This window comes from Struthio camelus, chromosome 1 (assembly GCF_040807025.1).
Source record: "Struthio camelus isolate bStrCam1 chromosome 1, bStrCam1.hap1, whole genome shotgun sequence".
NCBI classification, from domain to species: domain Eukaryota; kingdom Metazoa; phylum Chordata; class Aves; order Struthioniformes; family Struthionidae; genus Struthio; species Struthio camelus.
Window position 1 is genome coordinate 72,904,083 of NC_090942.1, and position 27,151 is coordinate 72,931,233.

The 27,151-nt window shown below is 38.8% G+C and overlaps 1 protein-coding gene across 2 annotated transcripts in view; it reads left to right on the plus strand.

Annotated features, from left to right (window-relative positions):
* PIK3C2G (phosphatidylinositol-4-phosphate 3-kinase catalytic subunit type 2 gamma) overlaps positions 1 to 27,151 on the plus strand; it is a 307,338-nt gene that overhangs the window by 100,419 nt on the left and 179,768 nt on the right. For both annotated transcript variants that reach the window (XM_068948368.1, XM_068948374.1), the window contains 5 exons: positions 342 to 1,099; positions 8,964 to 9,046; positions 12,606 to 12,763; positions 16,075 to 16,186; positions 22,724 to 22,826. In XM_068948368.1, coding sequence (XP_068804469.1) covers positions 440 to 1,099; positions 8,964 to 9,046; positions 12,606 to 12,763; positions 16,075 to 16,186; positions 22,724 to 22,826 — 1,116 coding nt within the window. In that variant the 5' untranslated portion in view covers positions 342 to 439. The remainder of the gene's footprint in view (positions 1 to 341; positions 1,100 to 8,963; positions 9,047 to 12,605; positions 12,764 to 16,074; positions 16,187 to 22,723; positions 22,827 to 27,151) is intronic.

Consider the following 27,151-nt stretch of genomic DNA (forward strand, 5'->3'; position numbering starts at 1 on the left):
ATGAAGCCTGTTTTCGAATGTTAGAATAAATGTACTCTACAGGTGTAAAATAATGGGAATAGCAAGGAAATTGTTTCTTTAATGATTGTGAGAATTAGTATTTTAGATCCGTTGTTCCATACACCCTGTCAATATTATTTACAAATCAGGGTTGGGGGAGGAGGGAGGGATAATTTTAAGGCTGAAAATAAGGATCAGGTGAAAGAATATTTATTCTTCAGATAAAGAAAATCTTTACACCCTATGGAGAAAGCTCTAATGTGAAAAATACACAAGCATACCACTTTCAACTTGCTACTTATTTTTTGGTTTAATTTTTTTTATTTTTTTTTTTGTTTCAGGGAGTATGTAGCTCCACTTCTGAAGCATTACCCTTTTGACCTTGAAACTGCTGTAAAACTCCCCTGAGGATAAACAAGACTGAAGAAAAGAATCAGCCATGGCATACTTTGGGAGAATGCCTTTCTCACGAGATGAAGTTCATGAAGGGCAGGCTGAGGGCCAAGCAGCTTATTCAATGTACCATTCTGATTCTGCTGGACAGGTCAGTCTAGGATTTGATCAAATAGCTGATGAAGTCAGGAATGAATTTTTTTTTTATGGTTCATCACATATGCATCAGCCTGAAGAAAATTTTTTCGTGTCAGACATCTTTGGTTTGAATGTGCCAGAGCAGCAGTTATGTGGTCAACCTCCAGTCACTTGTGGTGAACTTTACCTTAGACATCCTTCATCTCACTGGTACCAAGGCGCTGCGTCACCCGGGATTGGCTTCAGATCTTCCTTACTGTCTGATTACAGAAATTTCTCTGTGGTGGATTCCTACCCATATAGTGAAGAAAGAGAAAACTACAGAAGGAATAGCGTAATTCCAGTCGCAAACATATTTGATTCAAATGTGAAGAGAGGCAACAAAAATCTGAATTTTCGGGTAGGCTTTGACAATGTAGATGCTCAATATCCCATCGTTTTAGACAACTATCCATTCGGACAAGGAGTAAGAGACGAAAGTGGAAATGGAGAAGCTCTTTCAACCAACACTTCAGGAAGATTCAGCGTAGGACCTACCTGGCCCAGTGGCTCTGGACAGGACAGAGAGGTATTTACTTTTTTTGATCTTAACAGCATTTAAAGTTCTTGATCCTGATTGCCTGTGTCCTTGCACTTTGTGTATTCACTGACGCTGATGCAACGTGGATTAGAAACACTTCATTTAAGGACCTGATGAAAGAGAAAGCATTTATACCTTGGGGAATGAAAACCTTTTTGTCCCATGGAGAGGTTTTGTCATGTATCTTTTGATTCAACTGGCAGAAAGCAACTATGAGACTTCTTATTTGCTTCAGCGGCCTTTGGATTTGGTCTTTATTCCCTCCAAAGATACAGAGGTGCAGGGAAGAGACAGGTGTATTTTCAGTTAATTGTGCAGCTTTTGATTTCTTGGCAGTCTATGTTTCCTGTAGTATTTTCATATATTTACAGGAATGATGGCCTCAAACAAACAGTACATGATTAGTAAGAGAGATTTATGCAGCATGAAAACCTCCAAACATCCTTTTCATTTGATTCTAATATCAGGAGAGAGCCCAGCAGACCGTAAAAAATCACTTTTGAAAGGAAGGTGCCTGCTCTGTCTAGCTAATGAGGACTTTTTAGTGGCAGAATCTGTGTTCTACCTGATTCATGTTTTACCTAATTTATACTTAAAGTGTCAACACATTTCTACTGTCAATCCATGAAAAAGACTACTTCATTTTGAAGTAGTAGGTGCCAGTTCTTCACCTAGTATAAAATGGAGTATTTTCATAAACTCTAATGGAAACTTACCAGTTTATACCATCTGAGAATCTAGATTATGGTCTAGAAGGCTCTAGTAGTTTAGAGGATAATCAGTAATGTGCTTTTTAACCATTACGATTAGATGGCTCATTGAACCATAGAGCTACAACAGAAGGAAAAGTACAGAAATGTAGAATGTTTGAAAGAGATAATATAACATCTGTGTGATCGGATAGGAAACCCGAGATTCAAAATAACAATACATTATGCTGAATTTGTTTTTCTGTTGAGCCGGATTATTTTCTATGTGTCTGGTTTGGCTGCCATATCCTGATCCTGAGAGATATGGCATACTGTGACCTGTCTTCACTCTGTTATGCTTGCACTTATGCATGCATATATATTCTTTTTTAAAAATAAATATGCCTACTGTAGATGTGGAAGCTGGTTCCTATAACATACACTCTGTCTTTAGCTCTTTCTGAAGCAAATGCTTTATCTTTCTTTTTTTCTCCCCCTTCCAACCATGGCTCCATTTGTGACTTTACAAAAGTCTTGTCTTCCAGGACTCCACATCCCTCTCCGATATTATATTTCTCCTCATTTTTCCTCTTCTTTCAAAATCCCGTCATATGGAAAGAAAAAGAAAAATGATAAATCCTTCCTTTCCTCTTGTCCTTGCTAGCACTCTAAATCATTATAGGAATCCTTAAATAGCCTACAGGATACCTCTGCACCATGAATACTAAAATATAGTTTTGGCTCACCTTCTGCTTTTAACTCCCAGAGATCACAGCATCTTAAAGCAAGGGGGAAGAGACATTTGATTGACTTGTGTTGGTGTCTGTGGATAGGGAGAACTATAGAGGTAAATGTATGCAGACCCAGACAGAGAATGGGGAGAGAATGTATGTGAGGATAGGAACTCTTGAGACTAATCCTAGACACCATATCTTGTAAGTTTAGTGATGAATATGGGAAGAGGAGGGGATTATTAGGTGGAGAGACAAGCTGGATCCTGTGTGTTTTGATTGGGGTGGAGGTGTTTTTGTTTTTGTGTTTTTTTTTACTTATGATAGGAAAGCTATAGTGTGCTGACATCATGATGAAAAGCACACTAAGAGTTTTAAGGAGAAGAGTATAAAATATTGGGGTACAAATGAGCAGGAAGAGATTAGATTATGACATCATGGGGTGAAGAGGGGCTATAGGAAGAGGCACAAATGCTTCTGTGACAGGAGGAGAGAATTATAAGGGAGGGGAGAGAAAAGAGGAGTGAGTTAAGGGCAACTGCAATTGAATGTAGGGGAGGATTTGATTGGGGAAATATTCAAGCTATTTAGCTAGAGGAGGAAGAAATGGGAAAGAGGAGAGGATTAATTTGTAGCAGCAAAATCAGTGTGGTCCCAGGAATTCCTTCACAGAGAGACAGCCATAGTAGGACAGAAAGAGAGGCAAGGCAAGGGGCTGACAAGTAAACCTGGAGACAGTGAGAGAGGGAAAATAACACTGAAAGAAAGTTAGGAGAGGGAAGGGTGAAAAAGCCTGGGAAGAGGTAACTCACTGCTCCTGGGCTGGAAGTTTTGGAAAAGATAAGAGGAGCTGGGAGAGATAGGGTTTGTGCTGAGTTAGATCATCAGAATGGTTGGAAAAGTGAATCACAGAAACAAAAGGAGAGTGAGCAGAGATTGATGAAGCCCAGGTCAAGTGAATGATGCATCTGAGTAGTAGCAGATGTGAACCACAGCTGCAGAGTGTGTGAAACAGAAAGGATGCTGAAACATGGAGCATAGCATTCAGATAGGTAATAATTATGCAAGCTGAAATAGTCATATTAATGAAATCAAGATATAAGAAATATCTATTGTCATTATGATCCTTAGCTCCTGGATGTAGCTGTATGGCCCTAGGCTTTATTTAATACACGCTGTTCAAAATGTGTCCTATGTAATAAGGCAATCTCATTAATTTTCTATGGGCTTGTCACCATCAGATTAGATGTTCAAATACGTTAAGAAACTGTCTCTGTAACATGTCTGTGAGCAGAGATTTTTTTTCTCTGTACGAGAGAGAAAACTAAAACATAACCTAAAAATATCCAGTAGCTTTGACAGCTCCATCTAACATATTTAGGATCAAGTGTTTTCAGAATAGCTAGCAATACTCACTTCTTCACAGAAATCTTTCAATTACTGGCTTCCATTGCTGCGTTGAGTAGTCATCAGACTTAAACTTCATGATTTCAGTTTGGCACCTCAGAAATGAGGAATACCCAATTAACGTCCATATTTGGGAAGCATGTTTCAAGTGACTTGATTAGCATCATGTGGGAAATCTGTGGCTGGGCAAAAGAGTGATTCCAGTAGTCCAGGGCTATACCCTGCTACTTTATCCCTGATGTCATCAATTCCCTCTATGTGCAATTCTCTGTCTCATTCACTGCACACTTTTCAGATCTTTCCAACAAGTAGAGGCTGAGGTCCTATAGAAAAATAATGTGTAGTCATGCAATTAGCATTTTACTTCTATGCAAATGGAGAGGAGGTAAGGTTTCTGAACACCTGAAAACAGAAATGACCAGACCGAATCTCCATCTATTATATCTCACCTACATGATTCATCAGCAGAGCTGGAGCTATATGCCTACCACATATACCTCTCCTACCAGAAGTGATTTGAATTACAGTTAGCTATGGTATATTAATCCTGTTTGCCATTGGGACTCACTGAGAACTACTGACAGTAAAGGCAGGTGAGACAGACAACTCCTGTGTTCAGCTCCCTCTCCTGCAGGAGAGGGTCAGGATTTCTGCTTCATCTCTCAAGCCCCTTTTCCTATTCCTTAATAATTGCTTAACAACATCCTCGAAGTTGTGGATTTGAGGATCCATTCCTATCTCCCTTTGACCAGTCTACCTTTCCTGTCCTGCTTCTTGCTTAATCCTTTTCTGTTCCTCCTTCCTGAGCTCCTGGTTGCTGTTTTGCTCTCTTTGCATCTTTTTCTTTCCATCCCACTTGATTTCTTGACCCAGCCTCATCTTTTCTTAACTGTGACCTGGTTTTTCTTAATTTCTCATGTATTCAGTGTTCTCTTTTCCATGGCATACCTGGATAAATTCGGGAAATGTGTAATGGAAAGAGCAGAAAAAAAACCCAACCACTAAAGACCGATTATCCCCAGATTGCAAGCCCCTGATACGACTGCTTATAAACTAGCTGTTGCTAGCTTAGTATTAAAGCCAGCCTAGTATTAAAAACCTTTGTTATTGGTGCCAAACTATATTTTTCCTTGAACTTATTTTCAAAAGTGTCTGACCTACATTCATAAAAATTAAGAAAAAACAGATAAAAAACCTTTAAGGTGGATGCAGACATGAAGTGTGGGCCATTTCTACTAGAACTGTTGAAGATTTGCCAAGATCAAAAGAAAAAAATAGAACAAGGAGTTGTAATGTTAAAGCTACTCGAATAAAAACTGGTAGTCAGCCTCATTTAGAAGTAGAAAGTGGGAGGAGGACCTCCTGCACTGTCCAGTATTCTTATATTCTATTACACTGAGTCCAGTTTTTTATAATTGTCTTCATAATTTTTTCAAAAAACGACCAAAAAATAGGGGGTTTTGCTCCACAGGGCTGATTAGAAGGCTGTTCTGGAACATGGTACTAGCTCTGATAATTGGAAACATTCTTCCAATTTCTAGCTGAAACAGCCAGTTTGTAAATTTTGTTCATGTGTGAACTCTGTTGAGTTAAATAAGCTCTTTTCCCTCCTTGGTGTTTGTCCTTCTGTTAGATTTCTGTAGTGATAAAGAAGTTATGTAGGCCTTCCTCTCTTAGGCTTTATTTTCCTGTGTTAGCCAAGCCTTAATGTTTTAATATCCTTTCATTAGATTAAGTTATCCTTCTCTTTGTCTTCCTGGCAATCATAGACTCATAGAATAATTTGGGTTGGAAAGGTCCACAGGAGGTCATATTGTCCAACCTCCTGCTCAAAGTAGGGTCAGCTATGAGATCAGACTGGGCTGCTCAGGACTTTATCCAGTCAGGTGCTGAGAACCCCCAAGGGTGGAGACTGTATGGCCTCTTGAGGCAACCTGCCCCACTGCCTGGCTGCCCTCATGGGAAAAAAGGTTTTCCTTATATATAGTCTGCGCCTCTCTTGTTTCAGGTCAACTCCATTGTTTCTTGCTCTCCTATTATGCACCGTGCTGAATAGTCATCTTGATAATCTCCTCGTAGCTGCTGGGGGGCTGCTGTTATGTCTACTGAAACAGTCTCTCCCAGACTGAATCAGCGCAGCTCCCTCAGCCTCTCCTAACAGGGCAGGTGCTCCAGCCCTGACCATAGCAGTGCCCCTCTGCTGAACTTCTGCTGATTCATCGATGTCTTGTACTTATGGGCCCAAAACTGAACTCAGTAGTCTGGATGAGGCCAAGTAAAGGAGAATGATCTTTTCCTGTAACCTCCTGCTTATGCCATTGTTCACACAGCCCAGGATGCTGCTGGCTGTCTCTGCTGCCAGGGCCACTGCTGGCTGGTGCTCAGCTCACTGCCTGCCACGGCCCCCAGGCCTTTTTCCACAGAACAGCCCCCCTCAGTGTATGTTGTTGCAGGGGCTTTTCCTTCCCGAGGCGGGGCTCTGCATTTGTCCTTGCTCAATTTCGTGAGGTTCCTGTTAGTCCATTCTTCTGGCCTGTTTAGGTCCCTCTTAATGGCAGCTTTGCCCTCAAGTGTGTTGACTGCTCCTCCCAATATGATGTCATGTGAGAGTGCAATCTGTTGCTTCTTCCACGTCATGGATAAGGATATTAAACAGCACAGGTCTCAGTTTGGACCCCTGCAGGAGTCCACTTGTAACTAGCCTCCAGGTAGATCACAACTCATTAACCATCACCCTCTGAGTCTCACCATCTAACCAATGTTTTACCCATCTAGTTGTCCACCAATCCAGTCTATCGTGTTCCAGCCTGGATACAAGAATATTGGGGGAGGCACTATTGAAAACCTTGCTAGAGTTGAGGCAAATGAACTGCTGTCCCTTCATTCATAAATCCTGTCGTTTCATCATAAAAGGCAATCAGGCTGGTTAGGGGCTGATTTCCACTTTGTCAATCCAAGCTAACAAGTCCCAATGACCTTTTTCTCCTTCACGTGCCCCGACATTGTTTCGAAATGGACTCACTCCATGATTTTCCCAGGGATGGAGTTCAGGCAGACCAGCCCTGGACTATCCTTTGGGTCTTTTTTGAAGACGGGTACCAGGTTTGCCTTTTTCCAGTCATCAGAGACCTTCCCTGATCTCCCTGACTTTTCACAGACGATGTAGAGCGGCTGTGAAGTGACATAGGCCAGCTCTCTCAGCACTCTTCTGGTCCCATGGACTGGTACGAGCTTTTGAGCTCTCTAAAGTAATCCCTGATTCAAATCCCCATCCACTGCTGGTAGTTCCCCTCAAATGCTGGGCTCCCTTTGTGCCCTTGCTGCAACAACTACTCTAACTTTTTTTAGCCTATCTGTGCTGTGCTCTGGGAGCTGCCCTCACGCTACTGGTTAGAGTTCCTCCACAAGCTGCAGCAATGCCTCTTTGTGCTTATTCTAGTTTAATTCCTCATCTGGAATATAGATGACCAGTATTATACACAATATCCCACATGAAGACTCTCTAGAGCCTTATGAAAATATCTTTTTGAAGAAGTATCTACCTTGATGTAAAAGTGACCAGGAATTTGGGTTTTTTGTATGCCTGCATAATGTTGTGAGCTCATTTGTGTTATCATATCATTCATCATTTCTAAATAGTGAGCCTCCACCTCAGAAAGTCTTTTTAGTGCCTACTGTAGGTATGTTGTAAGGCAGGTATCTTACTAGGGTGGAAAAAATGAACCAGTAGAGTTCTTATTTTCTCCAGTGACTATTGAAGGACCTTCTGCAAATACCTATTAAGCAGTTCTTAGCATCAGTGACTTGCAGCCTATGAATTTCTATTACTGAATGTAATTTCATTCTGTTATTTCAACCCTCAGGGTTATCCATTGTTTCTCCTACCAGACCTTCCAATTTTTCCCTACATTGATGTTGCCTCCTTACTGTCTCTAAATTTCATTAGTGCTCTCCTAAAGCTTGTGCTACTGTAGCTAATGAAAATATTAGATAAAATCGCTGTCAGAACTGAAGGTGTTTATAAAGGATTTGTGACTTCTGAGTTTTCGCTCCTGCCCGTTCTGGTTCCCCCATTAGCCAGCTCCTGACCAATCTTTTATCTTCTATACTTATCCCATCTTCTAAATTATAACTAATAATTTCTCAGCCTCCTTCTTTTCAGATATATTGCATTTCTTTGTCTAGGAAAAAAAAATATATTTTCATTATTAAAATGGGAAAAATACCGCTGTACCATATCTCAGTTTCCTCTTATGTGCCACATCACTAGCTTTTCCTCTTTCTGCAGGGGTTTAAGGTTGGTGTTTCAGCTGAGCCGTGAGTCAAAATGTCTGTATGTACAACTGTAGGATAGGCTTGCAGATATAATAATATTAAACCCTTTCCTGGAGGTGATGTTCTCATTGAAGTGTACTATGGCAAATAGACAAGGTAGCGCTTTGACCCAAAATAAAAGATCAGACCTGTGCTCTCAAAGTTGAAAGAAACTTCTCGGGGATATTTCCTGTTCAGACAGAATATGCTGGCTTCCTGTTGTCTTTCTTACAGACTTATCTGAAAGGTTTATGGAGTTTGAGGCAATCTTGAGTTTCCTTCAAGGGCAGAAAGGGAGAAGTTAAGGATTAAAACTCACTGCAGCAAAAGCTTCATTTTGTCCCCTCTCCCTTTTGTAAACTAAGCATACATCTTTCGCATTTAAAATCCTCTGCAGTCTGATACTAGGTGAATTTTGAAAGCTTTGTGGGAAATTGCTTATGTTTTACAAGGAGGAAAAAAAAAAGATTAAACCCTGGGCAGCTGATGCTTTGTGACTTTCTATTTTATCTCTGTAAGCATTAAGAGTGCAGTCAAAATCCATGGGGTTATTTGTGCTTATTTGGAGCTCCATCAAGTCAGTGAAGCGATGATAAGGTATGGAGGGTAGTTCTCATAGAGCCAAATGCAAGGTTAACCTTATGCTTGTTCTGTTCCTGTTATCTAAATAACTGAGCTCTGTATCTTCTGGTTTCTTTCTGGTATTTTTAGGCTGCAGGTTGGTCTATCCAACTGGTTGAAGCGAAGCAAGGGAGTAATGAAAACGCAGTTGCTTTTTGCAATGCAGTGGGGAAGTAAGTAATGACAAAACTTTACTCAGCCAACTGTGACATTTCCCTTATTTATATTAATTGGATTAGTTATCCCTGTATTCCTGAACAGTGCCATAATTCCAGTATCCCTTTAAATATGAGAACACTCCTAATTTTGGTTTAAAGATTAAAATCCAAAAAGGAATGTTAGTTCTGAGAATATTTTCTCCCTTAGCTGTCCCTTTTATTAGTGACAAGTATATTTAATTCTTCAGTGCTGATGGGTTTTAGTGTACGAAACCTAAGATCTGTTTTCTGTCACTTTCTTGGACAACGTTAATGCGTGTGTAGATTGGAGCAGAAAAAAATTGGAGAGAACTGACTGACCAAGACCTAGAATTGTTATGTTCTGTCATGACGAAAAGTCAGATGTAGCACATGAAAAAAATTCCTTTAATTACTGTTTATCATTACAGTTAATGGTGTAGCTTAATGGGATTGAATGTTTTTCACTTAATCTTCTTCAGAAAAAGAAATTGTGTTCAAATCCAAGAGCCATAAGAAATACAGGACTTGAGAATATCTGTGCATCTTCATTCCCTTTTGTATGTATTCATTGATCACACTATCAAATCATTAGCACAAGTGTATGCATTTCTCCCCCCCCCCCCCAAAAAGTAGATAGGAAATGGAGTGCTGCTTTTTTTATTTAATTAGACTTTAATGAATTGACTGTACTCAAGGTTAGCCAAGCCTACTTCTCTGAAAAGAAAAAACAAATCCAGCTTGATATTGCCCTGAAATTAACAGTGAATATATCTTAGCTTCATACAGGGTAGATGGTCAGCCTTCAAACACGCTCGTTCATACATGTCTCACTTTTCTTTTTTTTCATGGTTCATCAAGCTGAACTGCAAATCAGTTCTAGTAACCTCAGATACATGAAGGAATAGTCTGTCTGGCAGACTGCCTTTCAGATATTCAGATTTCTATGTCCAAACATTCTACCTTTAACTTTGCACTCCAATTACAGGAAAAGCTTTCTATTGATTTCCCTCCCCCCCCCCCCACCCCCCAATAAATGAATCTATTTACATGACTAAAAAGGTTAATAGAATTAAGCCATTCCTGCTTTACAGTCACTTGTTTTGTGTACTTCAGTAGCAAATAATCTTTTTAATGAGAAAATAAAAACAAACTTTGCCTTTCTGCTATCATAAGAGAAAGTATTCTTAGAAGAAAATGTTACAGTAAAGAAAAGACCAAAAAACCTCATGGATTTGCAAATAATTAACCCATTTGGTCTTAGTGAATGAGCATCCTTCCAGTTTCCAAAGAATCTCAGTAACTGGCAATTTTATACATCAGAAGCAAGGTATGTAATTCAAACTCTGTCATGCAAACTTGCAGCTCCAGCACGTAACTCAAATAGAAACCCATCATGTTTTTCTCCAGGTAATATTTGTACAGGTAGTAGTCTATAATTGAAACATTTCATTGTACACGTACCCAACTTTAAAGCAGTTTCCAAAATCTCTTTATCAAGTTTCTTTTAGTTATGGGCATAGTTATAGCAAAATAGGTGGGTTTATAATACATCTTGAAGTCAGTTTGATACCAGAGGAAGATGCCGAACTGACGGTCTCAGGGTTCAATACTCTTGGGGTGCAAAATGCAGAGGTCTTCCAGTTTCTGCTGACTTCAGAGATATACTGTGCACTGCAGAGAAATACACAGCATTGTGAAATAGCAGGTCCCTATAAATGCTGGTGCTTTCTGCATATGCCAAATTGTTGCAGCGTAGAAGAAAAGTAGCACAAGATTTTCTTCCTATAATACTTCTGTAGTACTTCAGCCATGCCATGAGAGGCCTAACTTGCAAAATTTTTATTATGTGAGATGCACATGTTTTGCCCAGCGGCTCAGACCAGAAGCCCTTTCAGTCACTTGAAATTAATATATGGCCATAAATAAGCAATACTTTCTGAAACCAAATGCGTTTTTATCTGAAAAGCATAAGCAGCAAATTGTCCTCATGTTATCCTAGACAACAGAAAGGGTGAAAGTGGGGATGGAGATGAGGTTCATTTACCTTTGAAATGACTACCAGTAAGTTGAGGAGGTGATTCATGCCCTGCATGTGCACACATCCCATTACTTTGCTGCTGGAGAAAGGGTAGTGAAATTTTCAGCCTTATTCTGTTCTTGGCCTTTCCACAGAAACAGGTGATAGTGGAAAGCTTTGTGTGTATCTTGCTCACAAAGGAAATAGGCTGACATCGGCTACATAGGTCACCAAAACAGCCTCTGTAGTATAATGATTTTTTACTGTAAGTATAAATCTACCTCATGTACTGCAGGTGTTGTCTAGCCTCATTTCTTCTTACCCCACTGAAACGTCATGCCCCCTGACTTTTTATTATAAGAAATGGGCTGCTTCGTTGGATTATTAATTTTGGAAGCCCAGGCCTTTTTTTTCTCTCTCTTTTTTTTTTTTTTTTCCTTCTCATGCTGTAGAAATGCACGTCATAAAAGAGGAGTTTGCACTGTTGTTTAAGAGCGTTGGGCAGCAGCCCTGAGGCAGGAGGTAACATAGTAATGAAGCACTTTATGTGAGAGAACTGTGGCACAAAATACACTGTAATCAGAGATCCTATAAAGTGCTGCCAACTCAGAAGCTGCAAAAAGCTGCTTGAACTAACAAACAAAAAAGAATGCAGTATGTTTGAATGTACAGGATGTTTGAATTTAGCTATTAAAATATTCAGACCAATTAGTGAAGTGTAAAACCTCAGTTGGTACAATATGTACCCCCTTACTTGCAGCTGTGAAGTATATTTGCTTAAAAAGCAAATTTAATCTCAGCTGACAGCCTTTAATACCTGTGACCAGTGTTCATCAGGAAATGGCACCTCAGGGAGAATTAGTTTCTGCAAGTTTGGTAATTGGAAGGAGGAGGGGCAATATATTTTGAAGGAAATGTTATATAAGATCAGAGGGCCTCAGTGACTGTAGCAGTTACTGTCATCTAAAGACATTTGCCTAAATACCCAGCGTTTTAGTAACGAGAATTTCAAGTTGGATCCTAGTGCTGAGTGAAAATAGGGACTTCTTAAAATTTTGCATAGAGAGCATGTTCCTTTATTCATTTTGACCAGCTGTGCTAGTCACAGCTGTCTGTGCACGTGCTGTTGGCTTTGTGGTATGACTCTGTTATTTAAGCATATGTTTGAGCACCCTTATTGCCACCATGATTAAATTGTTTTGATCACAGTATGCTTAAATTTTTGTGTAAACTGCCTTTGGCTTCACTGAGGTCGAACTGAGCAGTGATACTGTGAAGTTCATGAAGATTTTACTTATGGTTTGCCTGTTAAGTAAAATAAGTAGCTGTATGTGTGTTATATGATCTAACTAATGCATCAGAACAAAGTCTAGGTTGCTGCTATTGTCACCTCTGCTTGCACAAAATATATGATTCTTAACAGCTTTCTATGTGCTATTACTATTAGTACCTTGCAGTATTATTGTTTTGTTCTTATTATAAGAGAGCTGAAATATGTACCTATTTAGACATAATTTCATCATATGTTCTCCCTAGAATAAGAAATGCCTATCCTGCTTCTGACTTAAAGACAAATACTGGGAAAATCTGGAGTATCACAACAAGGTTCCCAGACCATATCCTTGGTAAATCAAAATTCAGAATCAGCGTTTGGACAAATTCTTCACCATATCCACTGCTTCTTACACAAAGTGGTAAGTGACTGAGATTTCCATAGCCTTCCACAATTCAGATCTGTTGAGATGACAACAAAATGCGTTTGTTATCTGGAAAGACACTTGGAGAGTAAGCTTTATGTGAGCCTTGCGTGCATTCTTTGTCATGCACGTTTGATGCGTTTGCTGTAAAGTTAAAATCACATCAAATATCAAGGTTATGAACACTTTCACTAAGGTATAGATCTATACTTTCTTTAATCACAGTTGGCACCGATTCCAGCAGTCCCAAATGGGTCAACATTCACACTTTGATTCAGAAAGTACTTAAGGATGTGCCTAACTCAAAACATATGGGTAGTCCCATATAATCATAGGACTTTTCACATCCTTGAGTCTATTGCTGAATCCAAGGCTTGAAAGAGTCTGTAGTTTCTAAGACTGTTCTGCATCTAAGGTTGATGACCTTAGATGGGGTCATGGGGAAGTGTATGTTGGTCATAAATTGAAATGGGAGAAGTTCTGACTGGGTATGAAGAAAAGGAGAATAATTAAGCATGGGAACATATTGCCCGCAGAGGGTGTGAAATCTCTGTCCTTTGATGTTTTTAAGATCTGACTGGACAAAACCCTGAGCAACCTGGTCTGAATTCATGTTGAGGCTGCTTTGAGCATGAGGTTGGAGTAGATGGACCTCCTGAGGTCCCTCCCAACCTGAATTATTCTATTACTAGTGTCTGTGGGAAGCTGTCATGACCACAGTGCATGGTGTATCTGTGGTGAATGGGAGGATCTTAGATTCTAATTCTGGTAATTGTTACCTCTTAAACTATATACGGAAAAACAAAAGAAATTAAATCTTTTTTCCCACCTTATCTTCATGTGTTTCATTAAGTGATAATCTTTTCTATTTGAATCTCTTTTTTGGTTGTCCAGGAATTATTTGTCTGTAACAAACTCAACTGATGGGTTGAAACTCAACTGATGGGTTGAAAGCTGAAAATACAAAGCTCTACAGAATGTCAGCATATATTTACAAATATATATATTTTGTAAATACTGTCACCAAGATTTCCACATTTATTCATCCAAGTTTGATTACTCGTATTGGGAGCGTCTACATAGTTATTGGAAAGCCAGGCAAAGTAGTAGTTTTAATCGTCTTGAATCGTTATTGTCTGGATTCCATGAAATCAAGGTCCCAAGATCTCAGGGCACTTTGAACAGAAGGTAGTATTCCTTGCACTGCTGTCAATTAGGCAACGGATCTACAAAGGACCTGCACTGAAGTTCACTGTAATACAAAATCTTAACCACTGGCAAATATTTTGTCCTGTAGCGTCATTTTACCTTACAGGTTGTTCTGCTTTTGTCCATATAACTTACTTTATCAAAATATCTGAGAAGACCCAGCTGATACCAAAGCAGATATAGGAAACAGCTCCTATCCTAAACTTGCTGACAGGCTAAGTAAACGGTGAGATGCGTTCCAAGGTGGGAGGGAGAACGCTGTTTTTGGCCCACCTAATATAAAGAGCAGAAAGAACTGTTAGGTCATGCAAAAACATATGGCAGAGCAAGAAAAGGAAAATGGATCCATGGAGTGCAAATGAATGATATAGCAAGTTTCAGTTTTTACAATGAGCAACTTGAGCAAAGTGCGTGTTATAATTTTAATTCAAGATTCTGTACCATTCCCCTTTTTCTGGTATGTGTAAATTTAGCAAACAAACATTGTAGTTTGTATGTGAAACCAGCTATAAAGAGTTGCTTAAACAGCAAAAAGGCAAAGGGCTAGACAGTTGGAACTAGTACAGCTGGTAGAAATTGTTCAAAGTGGCTTTCTGAGCAAAAGAAAATGGCTTTGTGAAGAAATGAAAGTTTTCAGAAGGAACTCTTGAATCCTTTTTTTTTTTTTCCTGTGGAAACAGACAGACAGACTGTCTATGGAAACCAACTCTTTTCTATTTCAGCTTTCTTTTGCCATGCATACCCCTCCCCCCCAAAAATGTCGATTGTTCTGTGAAGTTCTTTCAATGTCATAGTCCCCTAAATTTCCCTTCAGAAACAATTTGGCATTTCTTGGTTTATTCTAAAATAATAGCAAAGCAACTTTGGAGCAGATTTATTGTTATGTATTGGCTACTCTTGGCTACTCTGGCCATTCATAACACCGTTAAACTCACATAAATAGGCTGGTTAGGCTCACTTTGAAGCTGCGTTCTGAATCTGGAGTGGTGTAAATTAGTCAACACAGAACTGTGATTTATGTGGTTTTTTTGGGGGGGATTTTTGTTTGGCTGCAAATAGTTTTCACTTTTATATCAAAATGTTAACTTAAAGCTTGTAGTAAAAGCATGGACTTTAATATAGCCATGGCCACTGATTTTGAAGCAATAAAGAGATACCATGAATAAAAAACTGATAGGAAAATCTGCTTTGGCTTTTCTGTTATCAGATACAAACAGTGAGGTTACTTGAAAATTCTGGAGGAAGTCCAAACTGAATCCTGCATTGCAAAACCATCTAGGTACATTATATGCAAACTTTTCACTGAAGAATCAGATATTGGCTCTGCTAGAGGGAGTGTCTCATACTTGAAGAATCGGTAAACTTATCTGGTGGAACATGCCTTGTATGCGTGTAAAGACCAAACTTAATCAGATGTGTTTGCAGTTTGGCTGCCAGTTTATGTATCTTATGTTCTTCTAGCTTTTGACCAGTTTTTCTAAAATGGGAATAGAGGCAATGTGTTAACAGGGTTGGAAAATGGCTTAAAAAGATATGGAAGTGTTGAAGAAGAATTGTCAGAACAATAGAGTATTGCTGAAGAGCAGATTGCATAAAGTTAGAATTTATGTGATCGCTTACTTGTTGGTTATAGCTAATGAAAGGTGTAAAGCAGGAAACAAGGATTAGTAAAATTCTGGAGCCTGTGTGTGCCTTGTGCAGCAACAGAATCTATTTTTGCATCAGGTCATGTTCACACATGGGAAATGTACTGAGATATTAATCACAAAAACAACTCAGAATTTACAGATTTGAAAAAAATATCTATTTGCTTCTTCTTTCTGCTTTGGAAAATTGCTGAGCTCTTCATTCCAGCTGCCGCACAAACTGCCAGTTTCCTCCAAAGAGGCATCGATTCTATAACTTGTTGCAGAGCATCTGAGGAAAAGAAAAAAAAAAAAATCAGATGTGGCTTCTTCTAATTCCTCTTGATGGAGCTAGGCAGCAGGAGTACTTAGCATTTACAAAGAAATTCTCCTTGCTCAAGAATGTAGCCTGGAATTCTCTAGCAAGCTACTATTAATTTTTTTTGTTTGTTTGTTTGCTATCTTTATTTACAGCTGGCTGTATCACTCATGACTTAATTGTAGAGATCCTCAGTTGCACAAATCAATACCCAGTCCAGGAGGAATGTTTTCTAAGTGTTTGCGGGTCTGATGAATTCTTACAAAAGTAAGTATCTCATTAGGAGATGGTATTGATTATGTATTACATCATATAAGCATGAATGCACTCTGCTTATACGCTACGTAAACAAAACCATAGGGAGAGTTAGAGTAATATGTTCCGAATGCTAAGGATATAGCTTCTTCAACTCCTGGAACACATTGTTCCTATATTATGCTCTGTAGGGATGGTGGTGTGGTCTAGGGCTTGGATCTTCTGACAGGGCATTCAGGATTCAAACCCCGTGCTCTTTACATAAGCTTTGTCCAGTCTTGAATAATTTGTTTCACTCTTTTGTCTTTCTTGTCTTCCTCATCCATAAAATAGGGATGCTGCTACTTGCAGTATCTCACAGGAGTGTTGTAAGCAGGAAGGGAGGGTATGCATCTCTTCAAAGGGGAAAAACACCAAAGACATGAGAAACAGTATTACAAAGACCTGCCTAGCAGGTGATTTTCCTTTGTATCCAGTTGCAGCAGTAGTAAAGCAAATGAAGCCAGCACTTTGTTGCTGACTGTAAGTTGCAGAAAACACGTTATACATAAAGCAGGTCTTTATGAATGTATATAGTCTAGAAGTTAGGAATTAAGTGTTCTGATTCACATTTGTTCAGGTAAACTCTTGTGATGGTTTAAAACACTGTTGGACTCAGCTAGGTGTTTCTCCCCCTCTGGCAGCTTAAATTCAACTGTCAGCAAAAGCGAGAAGATTTTGCATCGAAGTAGCTAAATGTAAGCCCAGGTTCCCTGTTCTCAGCTGCGTTCCTGGGACAGTAACTTTCAGCAGAAGGTGGGCAGTTCTCTGTTGCAACATGTTAAACTAACGCTGCAGGACTCACAGTTCGTCTGTTAAAGGCATTAAAACTGTTAGAAGGTATGAAATAATGTACACGTGACCTATAACTGAAGGGGAAATCTTTATGAGCAGCCATACTAGCATTGTACTGTAAAGATTACCTGAACTAGCCCAAAGCAAGTCAGCTTGATGAATGAAAGTAAGGTAGCTGTCCCACCATGTAAATTAGCTTTGTTCTATAGCCAGCTGGGACATCTCTGCTCTGACACAGGTACACAAGTCAACTGTTGAGATGTTTCTTGTGAATTATACTTTGCAACTCAAGATGGAGACTTTAAGATTTCTGAACCCGGTTCTTCACTTATTTGAATCAACATATAAAGCAAGAGCTGGTATAGTAGAGTGCTATGTGAAAATGGTACAGTGCTAGAACCACCGAGAATAGAATCAGATCATAGATCTGTTGATTACATAAGAGAGCCTGTTTGGTTTTTTTCAAGTGTCTCTTCTTATTTCAAACTAATTGCTAAAGAAAATGGATATAATGAGTCATTGCATTGAGGGTGAGCTCAGTGTGTTTCAGTACAGTGTGCAGTATGTTCTATTTTCACTCTTGGGAAGAACACATCAATAGTGGACTGTTTAAATTCTTGCTCTTGCAGAATCTCTGCACGTCTCATTAGCAGTGAAACAAGGTCAGTAACATTCTCAGCTTTTTTTGCTGTGCTCCTTCACGGTAGTGCAAAAAGCACTGAGCTGCAGTCTGGCCTCAGCAGCTTGAAATTCTATGCTGTGGTGTGTTTTCAGCCCTCTTCTTCCTCCTCATCAAAGTCCTTTAACTGAAATTTGAAACCGTGGATCAAAACCATCCCTTGGGTAACTTAACTTGGCCTGCGGAGTTGCCTCGAGGTGAACCTTTTTCCTATATTTATACTATCTGGTAGTGCAAATTTCTTTCTTCACTGTTATTCAACAGGCATTGTATTTTTATGTACGCATGGAAAGTTCTTCCCTTGTGGAGCATTTGGAATTCATTCAGTGATGAATTCCAGTAGAAGTTCCCAAGTTATGAGACAGCAAAGGGAATACTGTGCTGCTTCTGCTTTAGGGTAATCCAGAAAAAACTAAAGTGAAGGCAAAATGATGGCATGATAAACTATTTTCAGACCAATGTAGTTTAGTGGACAAGACAACATTGCGAAGATCTGTCAAAAGCTTTCGTTCACTGTTGTATTGAACTATATTAATAAGCACGTTATCCTGTCTTCTGCAGAAAAACCTGAAAGACTTGATTCCTGGAATCCATTTTGCTCTAAGTGAGATAGGGAACATATATGTGTGTGCTAATGATGTGTGCACTACAAGATACAATCATTCATTATTCCCTTCCTGTGAAAATATCCATGAGCTTATATTCTGTCTGACTCACAAGTGGAACATCAGATTTCAAATATACAAATTTAAAATATCAGAAGCCCGCGTATAGGCTGTAGTTCAGCCCATAACTAATAGAATGATTTGTGAAATTCTGATTTGGAATCTCACTTTGTTTCTAGTCTTTAAATTATTTTGATTCACTGATCAGAAGTTCTGGCCTTGCCTCAACCTGCAGGCTTTCTTCTTACAGTTTTGCTTGCTTTTTCTTACAGCATCTGTAGAACACTATCAGCATTCACTGGCACCTTTTCCCTGCCCCTTCTGTCAGTGTAAGGTGTACGTTAATCACTTCCCAGATTGATTTCCTGCAGTTTCTTTTTTTATGTTCATCTAGAAGCAGAACTCAGCCCTTGAAAAAATAGGGGAGTAGTCCTATCCCTGTCATTCATTTTTACTACTATTTACAGAAGTTTGATTTTTGTATGTATCCCTAGGTTGAATCTACCCTACTTTTCTGGGCTTCCCAGCTCTGGGCGTGCACTCCAGTCCCTTACGCTTGTTGTATTTATGGCCATCTTTTAGTTCTGGGAGGGCTATCGGCTGTATTTGAAAATCCTCCCTTTATCACCCCTTTATCCAAACCTTCCACATCCACCTTTAAATCTTATGTTTGCACTTTCCCATCTCTCTTTAGTTTTAGAATGGATGCCCCTAAAAAGTGATTTTATGATGCCTTTTATGAAAGATGTTATATAAAGATAAATTATATTGAGGTCAAGCTGCTTATGTCAAATAACTCCTAGCTCTCGCTGCCAGCAGCAAGCCAAAAACAACTCTTGTCATGTGACAGCAGTGAATCAGTCATCCATGCAGACTTGCTGTAAAAGTACAGGCCACCAGCATTCTGAAGTGCTTAATAAAATGAAGCACATTGCTATATAAAAGAATACTGGATTCTCTTTTGTTTGTTGGTCTGGTGGTTGTTAGTAAGAAGTAGCTGCAATGCAGACCCAGTAAAGGAATGCAATCTAAGGATATATGTAAGCTTTATTTCTAATCATGGCCTGTTTTTTGAAGACTTGGGATTTTTTGAAGAATCTTTTCATACAAATTTTTAATTCCATCTGCACTCTAGCAGAGTTACCTTACTGCTTGGCAGTTCAGCCAACGCACTGAGCAGGAGTGTGGAGTAGAAAGATCTAAATGCTTATCATTTATACTCACATGCTTGTCTGTGACCTTATTGATGACATTTTTTTGCCTTGTTAATTTTATTCTCTGAGAACTGAGACCTAAATAAGAACTATTTTTCTCTCATAGTGAAGTTTAAACCATTAGTTATAAAATTGGCAGAGTTGTATTCATACAGATTGGGATCATTAGAAGCAAACACCTTTGGATGAATATGTTCCTTATAAAAGTAAACTTCATTTTCTCTTCTTGCTGCAGATCAAGCTTCTCATTCAGAGATGCTGCTTAGCTGCGCCCCTTTTTAAAAATAAATCTGGTGGAACTGCATTAGGATTCGGAGCTTATAGCACATCAGAGAATGTTGCTGTGGGGGAGTCAAGAGACTGAGGGCTTTTCTCTTTCCCTGCCACTGACATTGTGGGACCACAGGCAAGTCACATCACTTTGACAGCGTCATTATCTTGTCTCTTAAAGACAAAGACTGCCTATTACTTTATGTCTTTTATTGTGGCGTTCTGGTCCAAGCCGTAGTCTCCCATAATATTGCAGCAAAAATAAGGGGCAAGGTGTTGAGTTAATAATGTTGTTGCATTTTTAGTAGTGTTTTCTCTACAGCGCTCAACACACTGCAATCCAGTTACTAATAACTATGGTACCCTCTAAAGGTGGCTACATTACTTTTTATCTTAGTAGTACAGATGCACTAGCTGATCTGCAAGAAACCAAGCACTGTAACATGTTGCAGCCTGGGGTATGGCTAAAAGGTAGTTTTTCAATCCATGGCAAGTCCATGGAACTAAAGCTACATCACTGTTTCTTGTAGTTTCCTTTTCATCTAGGTCAAGTTTTCACCTTAGTTTACTGAGGGCCAGTACCTCTAGATTAGTGTTTCAGATAGCATCACTATGTCAATAAAGGATTTGTTGAGGTAGATAGTATCTGCCTGGCACAGCAGTGCTAACACAACCCCCTCGTGTAAATGTAGTTAAACTTTTGTTAATGCAGCTTATTGTGCCTGGAAGCATGACGATGTGGAATAATTATACTGGCAAAAGGTGGTTTTGTTTATCTGTGGTACAAAATTGTAACCACAGAGGCACGTTTTGCTAGTGTAAATTGGTATTGCCATAGCATTTTCTAGCAGCGGCTTGGTGTAATGATGGCATAAAGAGGAATGAGAATACTGGAGGAATCTGGAACCAAGTGACTCAGGACTCACTGATGTATTTGTACAGAATTTTCTTGTTACTACACCTGTGCTGAGGTTGTGGATAGATAGGGCAGAATGGGAAGAACAGAAATAACAGTGGCGGAGGGGAGGTGAAAAACAGGTTTGAGGCTGTTTTGAAGGAGCACCAAGGTCACAGAGGAGTTCATCTGCCAAGTCATGAGGCTGACTTGATTAGATGAAATGCAGAGTGGAAGTAGTAATAAGAAAGTAATGGGTAGGCACAACACAGATATGATCTGAGGAACAACACAAGAGAAACTTTAAATTGGTATAGTCTCAAGAACTGGGAATGGGTTGTTTGGACTTTTGCTGGTAAAGGAATTTGAAAAAGGCTGAGGTATAATAGTGGCACACTTTCCAACAATATGGATGTTTCACTGTGTCAGTGTTGGCTTCTGCACTGTTTCTTATGTCTGTATTTGCTGTCCTTAATATCAAGGAATTTTGCGAAGGTATGGAAGCACTGTCAAAAGGAGCTTGCTCTAGGTATTTATTCTGTCAAATGGAAATGGGTTTCTCCTCTGAGATCCTCACTGTCTTTGTTAAAAAAACAAACAAACAAAAAACCCACACATCTGCACTTGCACCTCTTGTGACCTCTAATAGGAAGTATATATTTTGTTTACCTACAGCATAGGGTGAGCGCAGAACACAAGATACATGAATTTTCAGTAATTGTACTGAGTGGCAATTATGTACAGCACACTTTTTTAAATTTAACCATTAATTCCTGCTGAGGACCTTTACTGCCACATGAGGTATAAGTCTCTCCCCTAAGCCACTCTTTCTGTCATGTGTTCGCAGGGGCAGTGTTTCTTGGAACTGAATCCCACCAATTTTATTCAGCTATTCCATAAAAAGCACTTTTAGGTAGAAATAAACACAGTTTATAGCTGAATTCTGAGTTTTCTGTGACACTTGACAAATTAGAAAAGAATCACCTTTCCTTCGTGGCTCAGGGAGTTCTGAAACAGCTTGCCATGCTGTAAATCCCTATGAACATGGGGTATCCCTTTTGGCATGCTTGTGTCTGGCGACCTGAAAGAAGTAACATGAATCTACCTGAACATGCACTAGAGTTGTAACTGATGATGTGTATTAACTCATTTCAGTGATAAATTTGCCTTTGCAAAAATCAGTGTCAATTTTCTTAACAATTAATCCCAAAGATTTTTTTTTTTAGTTAAAACAAAAAAAAAAAGTTTGCCCTAACTCTGAAATTATTTGTGCATTATTTCACCTGATCAAAACAAAAAGAAGGGAAACAATAAAATGATTTTTGTTCCAAGTAATATTATACATAATAAAAAGCACCTTTAGCTAGTAAAATAGTTCGTAGGAACCATTCCAGCTGAGGGAGTAGAACTCTGTGTGTGGCCTTAGCTGGCATATGATTTGAGGAGATGGAAGACTGAGTTAACAGCTTCTTTTACTGTCTCTGTAGCTGCATAGGATGAAAACTTTGGTTTCTCTGAGGATCAAGGGCCACCTGTTTTAAAGGATATAGTTTTCAAACATATAGTTAGTATTTGACTTTCAAGTTAGGTATCAAACATTCCAAGTCATTCTACAGTAGTGCATTCATACCCAAGATACTATGTATAAGTCACGCTGATTTGGGTTTGAAGAATATACAGAAGTTGTCTTGAAAGAGAGAGCTGGGAGCAGTGCAGTTTGTTTAGAACACTCTTTCTCTGTTCCATTGCTGTTCTATAACAGAACTTGATAGTCAAAGATACAGCTAAGCGATTATTCTGAAATTCTCTGACCAGAAAATAAGCCACGACCAAACTCCGTCAATTTTCACAGATGTAGGTGTCAGGCACTGAGTTTATGTTTTTCAGCCTGTTTTGCCTTTAGAATTTAGTCTACCAGTGTTTTTGGAAGAAAAAGAAAATGAAGGAAGTGGCAAGCAGAGATAATCATTTGTTTCTCTCCCCAAACTGCAGCAATCGTCCTCTGGGTAGCCACGAGAGTCTTCGCAAGTCAGCCACCTGCATTCAGCTTCAGCTACATATCACTGCTAATTTGAAGCAAAGTTTGGCTCGAACGGTATGTTGTCTTTTTTTTAATCCTCTCCCTTTCTTTCAACCTACCTGAAGGAGTAAAATTCCTCCAATGTTTTTATGTAACAATCTCCAGTAATAATCAAAGGGAGATTATTTGCTTTCCTGATCACGCATATATTAGTGCTGAACTCCAGCTGAAACATTCTGGGGAATAGCTCGGTCTTGTTTCTGTAGTAATGCGCCACTCTAGAGAACGCTCAACTGAAAAAAAACAAAGCTTACCTTTTTAAAAAAATTCAGTTTATCAGACTTGAGTGATGCTAGTGATTTCAGTTTGTCGAGGAGTTGCTGTTTTTTATTGGTCTATGTTTTGAAATATAACAATGGGAAAATCATTTAAAATATCACATAAGAGGAATCAGGTCTGGATTCTCAACATTATCACTGAAATTCAGAGTAGGTTGATAAAAGCTGGAATCACAGTTTGTCTCTGTGCGTGCTTGTGTGTGTGTGTGCGCATGCACACGTGTGTATGTGTATTTGTACACGGATGTATGTCCTTACAGAAAACATTGACTTATCACAACTTCAGTCCAGATAGATTCATATTCAGATTACTTGAGATTAAGCAACCTCCGAAGGGGTTACTGAGCTTTAGTGACACTAATCTGTGTTCCTAAATGTGAGCTTTATTCCCAGTGGAGCACCTTGAATTACTTCCAGCCCAAACTTCACAGTACAGCAGAGCCTTTGCTGTTCTAGGCATTATTCACTGGCAGTAGCTGACTGCCAGGCTGTCAGCCTGAATTTGTCAATATATAGGTCAGATAAGAGATTTCTAATAGAATAGGGGCTTTCTTTTCATTTCTGTTATGTGTCACAATGAAAAACATCAGATTCAGTGCAATTTGTTTTTGGAGCATTTAAAAAGGGACTAGAATGAGGCCAAATACGTTATATGTTTATTTTTTTTTCTATTGAACACATTAACTATTCTATAAATGCAAGTGGAATAATCAAGTGCTAATGCATGCTTTAGTGGCTTGAATTATTTGCACTCTTAACTGCTAAAATTCATTTAATTATTTATTTTTGAAAACCATTGATTCTGCTTGGTCTGATATTGTCCAGAAGAAAGTAAATTAGGAAACCTGGAAGCTTCCATCACCAGGTCACCTCTTCAAAAATGATTCAGACCAGTGACTTGCCAGCTGCTCGTTGTCAGTCTAGAGAAAATGATCTGATGTTTGAGTATGCCCTCAGAAGGGGGTGAGCAAGTATCCATCTCGTGTGTCCTTTCTCATCTCCATATTGTGTCATTACAGCCACAAATGAACAATATTCGTGTTCAGTCACCTATGGAATTAGTTCTGTCTTGTCATGATACCTTGTTGTCATTGAACTGCAAGTTGTTGAGCTCCAGGCAGGGATCACTGGGTAATTTCCATTGTCTGCACTGGAATTGAGATAAAATGGTTATCATATTCCTTTTTGGTCTTAGATCTGTGACAAGACATCCTGTGTTAAGAATCTGGAAAATTTAATTTTTCCATGCAGTGGTGTCAAAGAAAGCTGGGCTTAGGAGGAGTAGAGTGAAGGTGATTAGATATAATTATGAACACACATAACTCTGTAATTGTGGAAAAGTAACTTACCTTTTCAAGGTCAGTGTCTCTATCTATTAAATGGAATAATATATTCTATTGGCCCTTTTGCTGGACAGCTGCAGGCTTCCAGTGTTTCCTGCCCTGAGAAATTAGTGACATGAATTAGAAGTCTGATGAGAGTGCTGTTTGTTACTTATATGCGTACAGCATAAGCTGAAGGTATTATTTATATGCATACACTGAAAAGAGGTAGCCTCAGATGACTCCCCTGCAATCTCTTCTTCCAACTTCCAAGCCAATGATTGATTCTCTACAAATTACTCTGCACTTAAACTAAAAAAAAAAAACAAAAATAAGAACAACAAACTCTAGAGCAAATGACCTATTGACTGTATGTAGCTCTGCTATTGCTATACATCTTAAATCATCTGCTTTGCAGCCTAATGATGTGAACAGGATTCTCTCCTGAATTTTAAAAACGTATTTGTACGCTAAGGAAGCAAAGCTCTATACGAACACTATCTTGAGACTGTCGTCCTAATCATTCTTGCTTACCTTACATAACGCCATTGAACTCGAGATGCATAGTTAAAAATAACTCTCATATATATAAATCATTATTATTCAGGATAACATAATTGTCCCATACTGCACAATGCCTAGAGAGGAGGCAGCATCCAAGGAATACTTGCTTCACCTTTCTAAGTAATGTGAAGGAGCTTAGGAATTAAGATTTTGGGTAATTTCATAAAAGTTATCCCCTCAACCAAGCTATTTACCTGTAAGCAGGTAGAAGGCTGCATCAGTTCTCTCTCCCTACCGCATATAGTAAATGATAATTTGTTGCTCTTGTATCACCATGCCTTCAAAGTATTGCTAGGCACCTGAATGTCACAGCTGTGTTAGTGATCATATTGTGTCTAATAGCCAGTTGTCCTTGGAAGGAATAGAAATACACACACTAAGCAAGAGGGGCAACAGATCTGATACATGTAGTTATTAACTAATTGCTTATAGTTCAGAGTTTAAGTGAACTCAGATCTCTGAACTGAATTTCCAGCTTGAGAGCAGAAAATTCTGCACATAAATTTTTTTAATTCCACACCTGGATACTTTGATACCCCATAATATTAATAGACGTCATCAAGGACTGAAGAGTCACATTCAGGCCTTTCAGCATCAAATTTCCTAATAAATGTTGTGCTCTGCCTCCTACTTTATTTCTGTGAAGTTCATGCACTCAATAAAGAATTATTAAAATAATCTATTTAATTAAGTTTAATAAAAGAACAGAGTTTATACATTTTAGACAATAACTAAATATTCACAATTGTTTTGTGAATGCACCTGAAAAACTCTTTAAAGTGAATATCTGCTTTCTTTCTTCTGTGGGAAGCTGGTATTCTGTGTTATGATGTATCCAAAAAAGAGGAAGTTGTCTTGAACTGAGGAGTTAAAAGCAATAAATTTGGCCTGGGGCTTTTCATGAAATCACAAGCTTTTGAGCCAGGGGATGACCTTTAATTTGATTTTGGTTTTTTGAGATATGAGATTTATCAGCCATAACACCCTTGAACAAAAGCCTTTTAATACCTGAATTTTCAAGATGCTAGATTCCTGCTAAACCTCCAAAGAAAGCCTGTACAGAGAACAAAAGGTTATCTTTATATTATAGAAACATATTGAATGTCAGTTTTATATCATCTAACCAAACAAAGAGCATCTGCTGACATGAGTGTCAGTTCTGCATCTTGTAAATTTTTCTCCATGCATTGAGATCTTGAGAATGACATTAAACATGGAAAAAATACAATAGTCCTCTTATCAAATGATGATCCAGTTTATGGACACGGTTGTGCAGTACTCTGAATAATGAATGCCAGATTTGTTTTGACACTGTACTTCCCGTCTATCCTACTCTGTATTTTATCCTAAGAGGCAACTGTTAAGCACAATCTCCACAAGTTGTAGTGGGTCCGAAACGTTATCTTCCTAGAAGTTGGGTGGTGTTCAAGAAGAGGTGCGCGGTGGAATAACACAGACGTACAAACCTTCATCCAGGCACCATTTCCAGAGAGTGCTCTGCCTATTCCCAGAGACCCCTGTTTCTTCAGAGTTGTCCTCACATGCTTAATATCCAAGTAAAGCGTGAATCTTTGTAGTGGTGTGGCAGCAAAGAACACTTATTGCTTTCTGAGAGCATCACTTGCTTCCAGAAAGGGATTTCTGGACGAAAGCAGCCAGCAAGTGATATTTCCTGAGAATCGAAAAACATTTTTACTTTCATGTGTACCAATGTTAATGATGTCAATATTTTATCAGAGATATCAAATTAAATATTAACATCCAAGCATAATCACAAACTGAGAAAAGGGAAGTCAGTGGTCTATCATGATAAAAAGTGGTTTTCCGTTATTTGAATGTATGTGTCCTTTTCAGAGGGACAATGAAGTACCTCAGATAGCAGAAAGCCATTTGTCTGTGTTTAAGTATCCTTTAAAATTGTGCTACTATAAAAATGCTTCATGTTCTATTAATATGCTCCAAGCCTGCTTCATCACTGTTGCAGTTTGACAGGTCTAAATGAGGTTTAATATACTGCAGTGCTCTGTGGAGGCCAGGAGCAGAGTGTGAGCAGCTCTTGACGTTTCACATTTCAGAAATAGATACAATTACCAGGTAGAATAATTACTAACAAAGAAACAAAAATAGTCTTTCAGGCAGGTAACAAGCTTGGAAGATAAATTAGCAGTGTTCAGGC